We start from the raw sequence: 15,075 nt of genomic DNA, 5'->3' as shown, positions 1-15,075 counted from the left end.
TCTCTTTTTGTGTGCGTGCTCCATCTGAATCGCTAATTAGTATTCCCGTCATGATGAAAATTTGAAAATACATCGAGTATTCGAGTATGTCTCGGTGCAATTGTTGTCTATTCTCTCAAACTGTTAACAATCTGGACTCATTGAGTAGCGTTCTGCAACTGGACGCACCAGAACGGCGGAATCAGTGGATTCTTTAGAGGGTTAATTGGATCTATGCCATTGCAATTTTCACCAGTTGGAAAAATGCCATTACAAAAGCTAGACTTGGAGATATGCCACTCTAACTTCTTCATACCTCTACGTATGCCATTTTCTCCATTTAAGATAATAAGGATTCAAAAAATACATGTATTTCAGTGTGTGCTACAGTATTTACCATAATACTAATGTTGCCAACTTTCATCAGCACTTTTTAGTCTCCTGAGCGCCAGAAATTTCAAAGCATACAAATCTTAGCAAAAATTTGAACTTGTAAGAAAAATCTGTTACCGTTACAGAAAATGGAAAACACTGATACGATTCTACTGTTCAAATATGGGCCAATTCTGGGCAGATAAACTGACATTGTTCTGTGCCGAAGCTTCAAATATCTGTCCATTGCTTTTTATAGTCGTTGCTCTGTGTACGCAATAACGCAAAATTCAGAGGAAGAAGCAACAGATCGATACATATCATCTCGGGAAGAAGCCAACCACCGATTGAATCTTCACTTAGCTACGCATCGCACAAGTGCCTCCATTAAAAACTCGAACCAAACATGAGAAGAAGGTTGGTACAAACGGGAGATCTGGTGGATGGCGCTGGTGGCCGGACAGTTACGACTTGGCTTCCGGTAACGAGGACGAGCAGCTGAGGCGAGCTCAGGCACAGCTGCAGCCACGGCGCCGTCCTCCAGCCGCCCATGCGTCCAGCCCCGGGGCGAGCTCTTCCAGCAGCGGCCGGATCCAACCCAGACTACCTCCAGTCGCGCCCTCCTCCAGCAAAACTGCGTTGCGCGATTGGGTCCTCCAGCCATGGCATCGCGCGAGCGCCTTTAGCGCCGGCCGGCTCCGACCGCTGCCGCCGCCAGGGTGCGTGCGAGTTCGAGTTGGGAATTTTGATGCGGTTCGAGTTTTCCTTTTTTTTCTACGTGTGCATACGGGGTATATGGATACATACGGGAGTATAAGGTCTGTATATGATTTGGTATTGAAGAGAATGGCATAGATAGAAGTATAAAAAAGTTCGGGTGGCATATTTCCAACTTCAGTTTTTGTAATGGCATTTCTCCAACCAGTGAAAGTTGCAATGGCATATATCCAATTAACCCTTCTTTAGAAAACCACCTGCAAAATCAGCCGTCGACGCCACCTCCTCGCCGTTACACCCCACCTGCAAAATCAGCCGCCTTCATCCTTTTCCCATCCCGCTGTGGCGCGCGCTGCCACATCTCCGCCCTCGCCCGCCGCTCGGCTCGCGTGGCCGCCTGGAGCCAGCCAGCAAATCTCGTCTCGTCTCGATCGCCGGAGGAGCACCAGGATGCCTTGGACGCGCCTTCCGCCATCGACGCCGCCCCCATCCTAGCAGGACGGTGGAATCGGCGGATTCTTCCACATCCCCGGTGGATCACCTCTTCGCCCCGGCGGACATGGAGGTTGGAGTTGCCGTCAGGCAGCATGCCGTCGGGAAACCGAATGGCTCCGAGCTCACGATTTGCGCATGTGGTGTTCATCCGAGCCAAGCCCAATTAGTCCTGTCCGGACAGCTTGACCTCTCGCCTTCACAAGTTCAGATGGCTCACACACTCACAGTATTATATTAACCCTGCAGTGGCTTGCATCGAAGATTCAGATGTCCTTTCCTGGAGTTCATTCAGCAGATGTGTTTAGCAGTCCAGGACTCTGCAGTTTGTACTCTTTGGCTCTTGAACCTGTCCGCTTTGGGCACTTACAGTTGTCGAGCTAATCTGTGTCCCAGAACTTGGGCAGCTGTTCTCACAATTGTAATAAACTTCAGCAGCTCCTTTCCTTGCGTCCATGTGAATTGGGATGGACTCTGTACATCCGGTGCTCAGAACTCCTGATGCTTGAAACTGGGTGCTCACAGGTTCCGTGTCCTAAAACTTGGTACAGCGAAAACAGCCCAGCATATTTTGTCTATGTTCCTCAGCTTCATCACATAAGCTTCGAATCTCATGCCCTGTCTTGGAAGGCACGGTTTGCGCAGAGCGAGTGCCTGCCTTGGTGACACAAGCGTCTCCATCCTGCGAAAAGATTTCCGCACCCAAATGGTAAGTTTGTACTACAATCCCCTGTACATCTGCATATTACAAATCTATTTCGATATATACTGGTTGCTTCATGCTATACACTTCATGCTTTCACATGTTTCTAGACAATATATTTGTCCTTGAAGCTGCACCATCCCTGTAGAATTTTTGTGTAAGTCTGTTACTTTGGATCTTTTAATCCTCATCTTGTCAAACCCTAACTCACCCCGCCGCCGCCCCCCTCCGCCCTCCCTCCCCCCTCGCTGCCCCGGAGGTGCTGCTGGTCGATGACCACGACGCCTGTGAAGGGGACGGCGGGGATCTTTGATCTCGGCCCTCGGCTCCTCTGCGCGTCCACAGGGAGGGAGGTCGCCGCGCATGGCTCGTCGGTGCTGCTATCGCCGCCCGCGGCCGCCCCGGTCCAGGTACGTCTCTCCAGGCTGGCGGCTCCTCTGGATCTGCCGTGGTTGGGGTAGGTGATGGTGCGGGTGTGGCTGTTGGGGGAGACTCGGTGGGGGCTTTTGGGCGCCGGAACGGCAGCTCCGGGCGTTGGTCTTCGGCGCTGCCTCGCGCGGTGGCCGTGTTTGGCTTGCATCTCCGGCCGTGAGGGCGGCGGGGCAGCGTGGCCTTGGATGCCGGGCGGCGGCCCTGGGCAATTTGGTGGGCTCGGCTCCAGGGGTGGGCTCGGGCGGCGGCGCTGCTCCAGGGGTGGACAGCGTTGCCTGGTGCTAGACTGCTACCGGCCGTGGTCACTCGGGTGATGCGGAGGTGGTGGTGTGTAGCACCTGTCTCTCGCTGTCGTCTCGCAATTATCTTGACGAGGTGATGTGCCATTTCCGCGAAAAATGAAACTTTTTTCCCCAGATCCGAGGTTTGTCGGGTCAATCTGTGAGAAGGTGTTGTCGGCGGTGTCTGGTTTCTGGTTCCTTTCTACGGTCTCATGGCGTTGGCCGGCTACTGGTACGGGACGGGAAACCGGCAAAAGCTGTGCAAGGCTACGGCCGGTGCGGGTGACGATGACATCTTTGACGCCATTTACCTTCTTGGAGGCGCCACCAAATGTCCCTCCTTTCGTGTGGCTGGATCACGCCTCCTTGCAAAACTTGCGTGCTTCTTCGGTCGGGGCGAAGTCTTTCTTCATCGACTCTAGGCTTACCCTCTCACCCTCCTTGCGCTTCTCACCGCCACTGTCTCCTGGTTGCATTTACACGGTGGTTATCCCGGTTCGGTCAGCTACCTAGAAACCCAGGGGTGGTTGTCTAGCTTTGCGTCTTGCCACGGGTGACGCCGATGATATCTTCTTCAAGCCATGGACTCAGTGTGTCGTTGGACAAGCGTCAAGGTTGCGTCTTTGGGGTGGTGTTTGGGCTAGGGCGAAAGCTCGGCAAGGTCTTGGCCAATGCAAGCGACGTCGACACTACTAGAAATCCCCTTATATCCGACGGTGCATTGTATTAACCGACGGGCCGTCGGCTATTACTCTAATAAATGACGGTGCTAGTTATGACCGATGGTTATTGGAAACCCGTCGGATATGATCAGTAATAACCGACCGTAGAGTTCATTGGCCGAAGGGCACATCAAACCCGTCGGATATGATCAGTAATAACCGACCGTACATTTGTTTGGCCGAAGGGGACGGTCCAACCCTCGGTTATTCAACCTAATGCCCGAGGGTGTGAACAAATACCCGAAAGTTCAGTTTTCACGGTCGGTTATTAAATTTCTTGGCCGACGGTTGAAGTGTGACCATCGGTTATATGTACAAATAGATGACGGGGATCTGCAATATCCGACGGTTTGATCACCGTCGGTAATTTGTTCCAAAAGTATGAGGATCAGATATAACAAAGCTAGTTCAGCTAAAATAAACAAGGCTAATAATTTGGACAGAAAATTATGAAAAAAATCTAACTATTAAATCGCTAACTAAAATTTAGGGAACATAGTAAATCATACGTGGTAGCCGAGGAAAGATATATGCTCTTCCAAACTGACTAAGCTAGGTAGCTATGATAGTCACGTTTTTGTTTAGAAAAACAAGGCAGCGTGTTGTGTACAGCACACTATCCTTTTTGTCTGGCTGGGTCGCTGCAGCTCTCTACAAGGGTCGCTGGACTGCTGCCAGTACTAGTGCAGAATACGTATATGTATACTTGAACTGTGTCAAGAATCAAGGTCGGGCGGCTTCCCACCTCGCCCTACCGGGAGCTCCGCCACTGATTTACTTCCACACGCAAAACATCAGTGGCCAGATTCGGCCGTCTCCTCTCACCTCACCTGACTCCGCCCTCTCTCCTCCTCAAATGAATCGACCTCAAGGACAAACTTTGTCCCAAAGGAAATCCCAAGTGCCATGTATATCAGCAGCACCAATCGCGCGCGCGGCGATGGGGGGAAGCTGGGCGGTGGAGTGAGGGAGCCCGGGCGTCGGTGCCATCAGCCGCACCGGAAGCTGGCCGGGTCGTGGCCTGGTGGGAGGAACCCGCACGCGGCGGCGGCGTCAGCTGTGCTGGCTGAGGGACCATGAAGACATGCCGGCAAGGAGATACGTCGTGCAGCTCAGCGGCGTCTGCAGTACTACTTACTCGACACTGTCCGGACGAGCCACGAGACCAGTTCAATCATCAGGTTTGTAGCCAAATCTTCTGCTCCCCCTGTCTACCATTAATATTTGTTTTGATTTCTTTTTCTTTTGGAGTAGTTGGGGAATATTTGATGAATTATTTGTTGGGCATACTAGATCAATTCACACAATTTCGTGGATTCGTGGCTGAGTCGGGCGGCTTATTTTCAGGGATTTGGGTCTAATTTCGTTGCGCGCCAACAATAATAATCCCGCGCACCGAAGCACCACGCACCCAACTAAGTCCTAAACTGCCGCCGGCTCCTGATCTCCTTCCAAAACAAACTCTCCCTCGTTGTCCCTCTCCACCTGCCGCAGTCTCCTAACCCCTTCCAAAACAAACCCTTCCTCGTCGCCGCTCTCCACAACCGATCTAGGGCTTTGCTCGGCTGCTTGTGGAACGACGGGTGCCCAGGAGTTCCTCTGCGATGGCCGACCGATCGGCACGCAGCGATCACAGTGGGGAGCAAGGGTATCCCTCTCTTCCCCTACCTCTAGTCCTCTGTCACTGGGCGACTTATGGCTATGTGCTTCTGCGTGTCTTGGTTCAAAATGATTCTTGATTGCAATTTATTTTGTGCAGCAATAGTTAGCGATCTTGTTTTTTACTTTCTCAACCAAGTTTGGTGCTAATTAATTTGTGATACACAGGGACAGGGATACGAAAGAATTAAGTTTATCATATAACATGTCACTCTTTTATTCACGTTGTAATTAGGTAGATGACAAAGTAAAATTTTCTGCAAAGTGTATGCTCAAGATTGAGATTATAATCTGAAGAATTCCCTTAGTTTCAGGTTAAAAAGTTGTGAAAGATAGTAAAAAAACCCTCTGTTTGAGCTAGTAAGAAACTGATACGTATGTGCCTCCTTTCTCCGACGGAGTGAACAAAAACAAATAGCATCCATGAATAGCAAGCACTCATACAGAAGCTGTGGATTTACATTTTACAACCACGATGTGTTTATGCTATACCTCCTGATTTTGTATAAGTTATTTATAAAACCGAATCTGTTCTTTATTTATGTAGCAATGTAGACGACGATGACCGTAGTTGGATGTACAAAGAGAGAAAAGGGAAGTTGTTTTCTCCAGCTTGGAAACACGGAGTAGATAATTTTCTGGAGCATGCGTTCGCATTGCCTGATGCTGCTGTAGATGGGGAATCTCATTGTCCCTGTACCAAGTGTTTTTGTCGTCATAAACGCAAAAGGGATGCCATGACCAGGCATTTGTGCAACAATGGTTTCATGTTAGGATATGAGAGATGGACTAGTCACGGGGAGTCTGATACACCTGGAATTTTAGAACAAGATAACGATGGGGATGTAGATCGTATGGATGACATGCTAATTGATGCAATCGCTGCAGAAGGAGTTTCTGTAGGCGATGAGCCAACAGAGGCTGCAAAGAAATTCTATGAAATGCTAGTGGAAGCTGACAAAGCACTACATGAGAAGACCACACAATCACGTCTATCCATTGTAGGAAGGCTAATGACAATTAAAACACAACACAACCTACCAGAAGCTTGTTACAATGAGATAATGAGCCTTATACATGACATTGTTGGGGACGATGCTGCAAAAGACCTCCCCACGAACTTCCATAGGTCCAAGAAGCTTGTGCATAGTCTAGCAATGCCATACGTCAAAATTCATGCATGCCCCAATAATTGTATGATTTATTATAAGGAGACTGAAAATAAGGACAAATGCACTATATGCAAAGAACCTCGATATGAGGAAACAACCGCAAGAAATAACTCTAGGAAGATACCGAGAAAAGTTTTGCGCTATCTCCCTATTACTCCTAGGCTACAACGGTTGTACATGTCACAAAGCACTGCTGAGCACATGGATTATCATGCAAGGCCTCGTGACAGTGAGAAAATAATGGTTCACCCCTCTGATGGAGAAGCTTGGAAGGCATTTGATAAAGAATACAAGAATTTTTCTCAGGAAGTTAGAAATGTGAGGCTATGTTTAGCGACCGATGGCTTCACACCTTTTGGTATGACAGCAGCCTCCTATTCTTGTTGGCCAGTATTTGTCGTACCTTACAACCTCCCACCAGAAATGTGCATGAAGCAAAGTAACTTGATACTTGCACTAGTCATTCCTGGTCCAGATTATCCAGGAAAGACATTAAATGTTTTTATGCAGCCTCTTATTGATGAACTTGATGATTTATGGAAAAATGGAGTAAATACTTATGATAGTCATCGAAAGAAAAACTTCATTATGAAAGCAGCTTTATTGTGGACTATTCATGACTTTCCAGCGTATGGATTAGTTGCATGTTGGAGCACACATGGAAAGCTTGCATGTCCTATATGCGGATCTGACATAGATACATTTTCATTAAAGAATGGGAGAAAGCCATGTTGGTTTGATTGCCATAGGAGATTCCTTCCAATGAACCATGCATTTCGTAGGAGTGTAAAATGTTTTCGTAAGAAAAAAAAAGTTTTAAATCCTCCACCAACACCCATGTCTGGAGATGATGTGTATGAAGAACTCCAAAGTCTTGTTCCCGATGAAACTGGTAAAAGTACATTTGTAGGATTCGGGAAGGAGCACAATTGGATTGGTGTAAGTGGTTTTTGGCAGCTAGAGTATTTTAGGAAGTTGAAGCTTCGCCATAACATCGATGTAATGCACAATGAGAAAAATGTTTCTGAGGCATTATTAAACACGTGCCTTGATATTCCTGATAAAACTAAGGATAATATCAAAGCACGTCTTGATATTGCAAGATATTGTGATCGGTCAAAGCTACATGTGACCAAGAATTCAAGGGGTGTGTGGAAAAAACCCAAAGCAAATTATTGTGTTCAGAAAGATGATTTAATTACCGTCCTTAAGTGGTTTAAAGAAATAAAGTTTTCTGATGGGTATGCTGCGAATTTGAGTAAAGCTGTCAACTTGGCCCAGAAAAGATTTATTGGGTTGAAAAGCCATGACCACCACATCATCATTGAGCGCCTTATAGCGGTTGCATTGCGAGGCTTCATCCCTGAAAAGGAATGGAAGGACATAGCTGAGTTAAGTCATTTTTACCGACAGTTATGTGCCAAAGAAATTGAGCCAAATCGTATGCGTGAACTTGAAAAGGAGATTCCTGTTTTGTTATGCAAGCTTGAGAAAATGTTCCCACCAGGCTTTTTCAATGTAATGCAACACTTGATGGTGCATCTCCCATATGAGGCAAGGGTTGGGGGCCCTGTGGCATATCGTTGGATGTATGTTTTTGAGAGGTATGCGAAACTTTCTAACAATAAGTTGTAGATCGAACTACATTATTTTGGTTATGTCATGTATCACTCAAAATTATCATAATTTGGTATAGGGCAATGCACCATCTGCGTTTAAAAGTGCGTAACAAGGCAAGAGTGGAGGGTTCAATTGTCGAAGCTTGCATTGTACAAGAGATCACAAATTGTGTTTCTCTTTACTTTAGTGAACATGTTCGCACTATATGGAAGAAGAATCCTCGATACAATATTGGAGGAACAAGGGTGCATAATGACGAGTGTACTTTAGATGTCTTTCAGTATGAAGGAAATCTTCGTGGAAGGGGTACTGCTGTTGAACTCACCCAACAACAGTTGAATGCAGCAAGGCTGTATATTTTGACCAACTGCTCTTCTGTTGATAGATTTCGAGAGTAAGTGGGAACTAATTTGTCCTTCATGTACTATTCTATGAAAAAAAATCTAATCATATGCCATATACAGAGCATTTACTGAAGAAAAATACAAGGAGAACCCTAATTTGACAGCGGTGGGCCTTGACAAATTGATCACAGAAGAATTTGTGGAGTGGTTCAAAATTGCTGTAAGAATATTTTAACTAGCACTATGTCTTTTACATTCAATTACTACTGTGCTTAGTAACCAGATTTTTTTTGCCTTTGTTTAGTGTAAAAGCGATCCAAAATCTGATGAAGACTTGTGGAATTTAGCTAATGGATGCAGCTCCAGAGTCTACTCCTATAATTCCTATGATGTGAATGGCTTCCGCTTTAGATCAGAGCTGTATGAGAAAAACTGTAGAAGGTTGAAAACAGTGAACACAGGGGTTTGTTTGTCTTCCTTCACCTCAGATGGCGAACAACTGGACTACTACGGTGTCATTGAGGACATTATCAAATTATCCTTCACAGCTGGTAAAAAAATTGAGATGGTACTCTTCAGATGTCGTTGGTTTGACCCCACCAAGGGCATGAGGTCAGATGCAAAATTGGGTTTGGTGGAAATAAACTCATGTTCAAGGCTTAAAAATTTTGAGCCGTTTGCCATGGCTCACCAAGCTACACAGGCTTATTACTTGAAGTATGCATCCCCCAAGCGAGATCTTCGTGATTGGCGGGTTGTGTACAAGATTCAGCCCAAAAATAGCTTGCGTAATCTTGATGAGAATGTCACATCCAATGCAGATGATTTTTTTCAAGAAGATGGTCAGCAGGGTAGCTTTTCCGTAGATATTGACAACTTTGTTGATGAGTTCACTGTGTCTAGAAATCAGTCAGATGATGTGCTTGACCCAGCTGAAATTGAAATGATAGAAAATCAAAACAATGATGAAAACGATGAAGAATTACCAGAAGAGGAACTAGAAGATAGTAGTGATGAGGAGGAAGAAGAAATAGAAGAAGAGGAAGGACAAGAACAGAGAGATGGAGCTGAAGATGACGATGACAGAATAGAGCATGACTCTGAATACGATGACGATGATTACTGAAAATTATAACTTCTGCGTCTTACTGTCCTTTTGTTTTGTTTATTAGTAGTAAATATTTTACATAAAGTTATGCTACTATTGAATATTATATTTTATCTATTGGCAATTATTAATTTAGTTGTTACTGAATGTTTAGTTTCATTTGCACTAATATGCCTTTGATAATTGTGTGCTTGTCATTTTATATATAACTAATAGCATGCATTTTCACATAGTAGCAGGACTATCCGCCTGAGCCATAGGCCCCCCTCAGTGACTAGATCAAACAGATCATCTTCTAATGCCTCTGTGGAAAACAACATATCATCTCACTCTACTGAGAAGGCAAAAAAGGCTAGAACCCCTAGAAGACAGACACAAGCTGGTGACAGACTGGAGGAAATTGATCGACCCCTTATAGTTCCTCGTGGCATGTTAGTATTAATGTTTCAAATGGTTTAGTTCTTAGTGGATAATATTCATATGCTAATTTTTCATCTGTATTCATAACAGTCTATGGGAAAAGCATCCATACACTGCTCGTGAACCATCAACAGTGCAAGGTGCATTAGTACGCCAGATGTATCCGGAGCCAATTGGTCCAGCTGGTGACCGGAAACCAGTGTTATGCTGGGAGGACTACAAGTGGTCCCCTGGTGCAGGAGTTATAACAGCCGCTTCTAAAATTGTGGAAGAATTTTGGGTAAGTATATTCACCTATAATTATGTTTTTGCTAGACGCTGTAGTGGATTTCTTAACATTATTCAACACAAACCTTAGCCGCATGATTTATTTATGGTATTTATCTGGCAGTGGCGTTTCAAGTGTGACCCATTAAATCAAGAGAAAGCAGATGCTGCCCTGGAGGAGAACTTGACTAATAAAGTCAGGCAGATGCTACACGAGGAAAAGGCGGCAGCCATCAAAAGATTAAAGAAGAAGGGACAGATGCCTACAGAAGTGGATGAAGAGGGTAACACATGGCCAACAAAGGAAGCTTTAATTTCTGCTAAGCCACCTGGCTTTGGTACTATTGTTGGTTGGCGTTTACTTTGCGAGCATTGGTGTAGTGCTGCATTTAGAAAGAAATCTTTCACCAACAGTAAGAACAGACTAGCTCATGGGGAAACCGTCTTCCATTGTAGTGGTGCGAGAAGTGCTGTCTCTACACGCCAACATCTGGTAATATATTTTTTCATGAAACATATTTTTCCTCACATCTTTCGTGAAACATCTTTGTTAGTACTACTGGGGAAGATTGTTACATTTATATTGGATGATGTTTATCATTCTTAAACTGCAGAAACTCAAAACTGGTAAAGACCCTGGAATTACCGGTACATGGCTTCACACGCACAACTTGCATCGTGGGACTGATAGAGAGCAGATATGCAGCCAACGAATTTCTAAACGTTGGGTTAGTAATCTTTGTAGATTACTTAATTTTAGTCATAATGAGAACAATGTCTATAGCTAAACCATTACTGTTATTTGGAAAAGGAAAATTTTGATGATGCAATGACACATGCCCATGGAGAAAACTGGGAAGAGGAGCACCCAGAATTAGATGCACAAATCATCTATGAAGCAGCGGGTAAAATGCCACATGGCAGACTTGGAATTGCCAATGAGTTATTTACCAAAACGGAGAAGATCAAGATTAAGTCTAGAAGGGTGTTCGCCTCACAGCCCGTGCGATCAGCTAGAGAGGACCGTCTAGAAAGAGAAAACAACCGTTTGCAGCGAGATAACAAGCGTCTTCGAGGCATGGAGCTGGTTGTGCGGGTAATGTTTAATTTTCTTGTAAATTGTAGTCTATGAGTGGATGGGTTGTGCTGACTGGTTGTTGTTCATAGTCATTGGCTGAAAAAGGAGGAGTGGACTATGATGTAATAATGCAATCAGTTGCACCTGAGTTGGTAAGTATAACATCCCAGTGCTAGGCTTGCATCAATAAAACTCGAGTAACATATCTGTATATTTTATGTTTTATGTATAGGCCACATCGGATTCTGAAGTCGGATTTGAAAGAGGAAAAAATGTGGATCGTCAACATGAATCTGAAAAGGTTAGTTAAATGCCGATTGTTTGAGAAGTAACAAATATGTTACTTGCAAATATGTAACCTAGTAGAAATGCAGCGAATGATCTTCTGGTGCATAGTCTTGTTAACACATATATGTGCTCATAGAGATAGTTCAGAACTTGCAAGCCTCTTCACTAGTTGCCCTTTATTTGCCCAGTTCATGTCGTGATGATGTGCACACAGTATCAACGGGCATGAACTGCTTCCACTGTTCAGAGCACCGTTTAACTTAGCATTGAGAATTTTTTTTTTACAACATATTTACATGGTCTTCTAAGCAGTCTTAAGAGTAGAAATGAAAGTGTGCGTGCACTAGCATAAATTTTATATTACACACTAGCATTTGACATGACATCCAGTGTTGTGTGTTCCTAAAACAATATACCCAGTCGAGTGAATTTGTGGATAGCAGCAGCTGCATTTCATAATCTCTCTCAAGATATTATGAAAGAGTTCCACGCTGCACGCCGGCGGTGAGGAGCAGCTAGCTACAGATGCAGTTTTGGTTTGTCTCAGTGGTGCACTGTATACTCGTTCATTCCTATTTCCTCACCTTCTCAATCTGCAATTTGTACTGTATATTGCACTTCTTAGTGTGATTACTTTTTGATCTATTGCTTTGGCTGCACTTAGAAAATAGAATTTTTGTAGCTGTTTGTTCTTGTCAGCGTAGCTCCCTAATATTATTGCATTTCTAATATGCAATATCATGCATGTAAGACCTGCTAAATTCACTCTGATAATTTTGTATATAGTCATTCATGATTGTGCACTACTGTACGTTAATATTTTTACTTGAACAGTAGGGCAAGTTTCCTGCAATGCATTTGTTATCATTTTTCTTACAATCGGTCTTGTGATTGTTAGGGAATGGGAAATAAAACCAAAGGTAGTCCTAGTCGTGAGGAAAGTCATGGTACTGATGATGATGACATCTATGACAATGAGGATGACTATGGTTATGGCGAGGGTGATGATGATGGCTACGGAGATGGATACGGTGATGGCTACGGTGATGGTTACGATGATGATAACTATGACGAAGATTGATGATTAGTCTATTGATCTGAGTCATGCAAGAAAGCAAATTTCTCTAGTATCTCTACAGAATGTTTAGACCATTATGATTTACTTATTACTACTTCCTTTCGCATTGTACCTTTTCTACATGGATCATATACTTTGTGAGGTTATTCCAAACAGAATTCATGTTATTTGACCGTACTTGTCTGGTGGTTAATCATGATATCTTTTTAGTTGCTAGTATACTGAAATATTCTCGACCTGAATCACATTTTTGTGCTATGCAACATCTCCTTGCGACCAATGCCCGATGACGTAGCCTGATGTGGGGATCTTGACAACCATCGGTAAACTTACAAAACGACGGTGTGGGTAGCCTCTCAAATACCATGTCCCCGACGGGTTGCATACACCATCGGTAATTGTGCTAATTGACGACATGGTTCGCCTCTTGGTTATAACCATGCCCGACTGTTAAATGTACTGTCGAACATAAGGACAACCGACCGATAAACCTACTGTCGAATATAAGGACAGCCGACGGTATGTGGTACCCGTCGGAAACTAAACATCCGACGGGGTACGGTCAGCTATAATCATGGCCGAGGGGTTATCGGGCGGCCACTGAACATAGCATAACTGACGGCTTACCGTCGGATGTTTGCCGTGGGAAAAGCTAATATCCGAGAGTACCGTCGGTTAATGGAGCAATGGCCGACCGAGCAACGCCGACGGGACATAGCCGACGGTAGACCGTCGGAGTCAAGGTTACCCGACGGTGGACTAAAGTAGCCGACGGTAGTGTGGCCCTCGGTTAAAAGGGGATATCTAGTAGTGCGACGCCCTTGGGCGCCGTCTTCCTCCTTGGAGGCGTCACATTCAAGCCCTCCTCCTTCAGAATCTCGAATCATGAAGTCAACCAAGCTCCTTCGGTCATGGGCGTGCTCTGTTTTTGCTTGGGAGGTCTGTTAGTTTGGACAGTGTCGGTGTCGCACCCTGTCAGCAGGATTCTTCGCTTCTTTGTTGGCTCAAGATCTCTACCTAGTTCCTAGTTAGCGTTGCTTGTTCCCTCCTTTTTGTGTCTCCTGCTGTCCTCCTATGCTATATTGTTGAGTTGGTAACCCCAGCATGTCCTTGTAAGCGTCGATGTACTGGTTTACGTCCTGTCGGGCGTTATTAATTTAACGCAGGGCTTAGGCCTTCTCTTTAATGTATTCACCGTTAACAAATAATCAGCATGCTCGTATTACATTATACCACTCAATACTCAATGGTGTCAAAAATTGTAAAAGCAGTACACTTATATATCTATGTATTTCAACGTATACTGCTTGCTTCATGACACACTCTTGCCGCTTCATTCTTCTTTGTGGTGCAGATTTGCACTGAATCTGAAGGTCCACAACAGCTCGCTCCTCAATTTAGCAAACTGAGAGATGTGCATCTTTGCAATATATTTGTTGACTGCAATCTGATTTGGACGCTGTTAATTCCGACGCTGCACCTTCCCTGCAGAATTTTTATATAAGTTTGTTACTTTGCCTTTTTTAATCCACCTCTTGGTCTGGATATAAATTTCTGTACGATTTTTTTTATAGATCTTCAGTCTTAATAAATAACTAGCATATCTGTATAATATTAAACCACTGAGTTACTCCATGCTTTGAAAAATGGTAACATCAGTACATTTAGTCTCTTTCTGTATGAAACATGTTGTTATTCTACTGGATTGCAAAACCGAGGAATTGTTCTTAAAAGCTATTTGGGTTCACCTTGTAAACTGCAGTATTCATGAAAATCGCAAAGGAAAATTTCCCATTAGGTCTTTTACTGATTTTTTCCCCTAAATACATATGGATTGCACCGAGTCTGTTAGTCTTAATATATATATGTACAACATGTTTCTGTATTTTCAGTGTTAACACTTAAACAATCATTTTTGTATAATATTGAACCACTCGATAACTCTATTCTGTAACAAGGAGAACTCGTGAATTGCATAGGAACATGGTGGAATCTTACTGGAATGCAAAACAGAAGAATTGTTTTGTGTTCCTCTGAATTCGGCCAGGACTCTGTACTGAAGATAGATGCCCCATGCTTGGAGCTCCAGGCGCTTGAACCTGTCTGCTTTGAGTGCTTGCACTAATCTGTATCCCAAAACTGGGTTAAATTATATTGGATACTTGGAAACTAACAAGAAAAACGAAAAAGCTCCCTCCCGGGTCGCTCGCGCTGGCGACTCCGGAGGGCACCCTAACCCAAAAAAGCGCCCAGATCCCGAGCTCCACCGGCCGCTGCCGGCGCCGGCGCCAGCGCCGGTGGCGGCGCCCCGACGCCGAAGGCTCTGGGCTTGGTAGGCGGGCT

The 15,075-nt window shown here is 44.6% G+C and overlaps 2 protein-coding genes across 2 annotated transcripts; both read left to right on the top strand.

Moving 5' to 3' along the window:
* The first annotated feature begins 6,034 nt into the window (after positions 1 to 6,034).
* On the top strand, positions 6,035 to 9,621 carry LOC127341870 (uncharacterized). Its single transcript, XM_051367815.2, has 4 exons — positions 6,035 to 8,133; positions 8,226 to 8,543; positions 8,614 to 8,713; positions 8,798 to 9,621. Exons 1-4 carry the CDS (start codon positions 6,095 to 6,097, stop codon positions 9,617 to 9,619), a joined length of 3,279 nt encoding a protein of 1,092 aa, XP_051223775.2. The 5' UTR covers positions 6,035 to 6,094; the 3' UTR covers positions 9,620 to 9,621.
* A 34-nt stretch (positions 9,622 to 9,655) lies between these two features.
* On the top strand, positions 9,656 to 11,715 carry LOC127341886 (autonomous transposable element EN-1 mosaic protein). The gene is made up of 7 exons (XM_051367832.2): positions 9,656 to 10,032; positions 10,112 to 10,301; positions 10,413 to 10,781; positions 10,903 to 11,016; positions 11,100 to 11,384; positions 11,456 to 11,518; positions 11,599 to 11,715. Exons 2-7 carry the CDS (start codon positions 10,179 to 10,181, stop codon positions 11,674 to 11,676), a joined length of 1,032 nt encoding a protein of 343 aa, XP_051223792.1. The 5' UTR covers positions 9,656 to 10,032; positions 10,112 to 10,178; the 3' UTR covers positions 11,677 to 11,715.
* Positions 11,716 to 15,075: the final 3,360 nt, after the last annotated feature.

Source organism: Lolium perenne, chromosome 1 (genome assembly GCF_019359855.2).
Source record: "Lolium perenne isolate Kyuss_39 chromosome 1, Kyuss_2.0, whole genome shotgun sequence".
Taxonomy (NCBI): Eukaryota; Viridiplantae; Streptophyta; class Magnoliopsida; order Poales; family Poaceae; genus Lolium; species Lolium perenne.
Note: the sequence above shows the minus strand (reverse complement) of the source record. Positions and strands in the feature narration are given on the sequence as shown.

Bases quoted from the DNA above. Each gene is read 5' to 3' on its own strand.
- LOC127341870 (XM_051367815.2), top strand. From the start codon at position 6,095: ATGACCAGGCATTTGTGCAACAATGGTTTCATGTTAGGATATGAGAGA. The intron at 8,134-8,225 runs GTATGCGAAACT...AATTTGGTATAG, and splicing joins TGGATGTATGTTTTTGAGAG to GGCAATGCACCATCTGCGTT. The intron at 8,714-8,797 runs GTAAGAATATTT...GCCTTTGTTTAG, and splicing joins TGGAGTGGTTCAAAATTGCT to TGTAAAAGCGATCCAAAATC.
- LOC127341886 (XM_051367832.2), top strand. From the start codon at position 10,179: ATGTATCCGGAGCCAATTGGTCCAGCTGGTGACCGGAAACCAGTGTTA. The intron at 10,782-10,902 runs GTAATATATTTT...CTTAAACTGCAG, and splicing joins TCTCTACACGCCAACATCTG to AAACTCAAAACTGGTAAAGA. The intron at 11,017-11,099 runs GTTAGTAATCTT...TATTTGGAAAAG, and splicing joins AACGAATTTCTAAACGTTGG to GAAAATTTTGATGATGCAAT.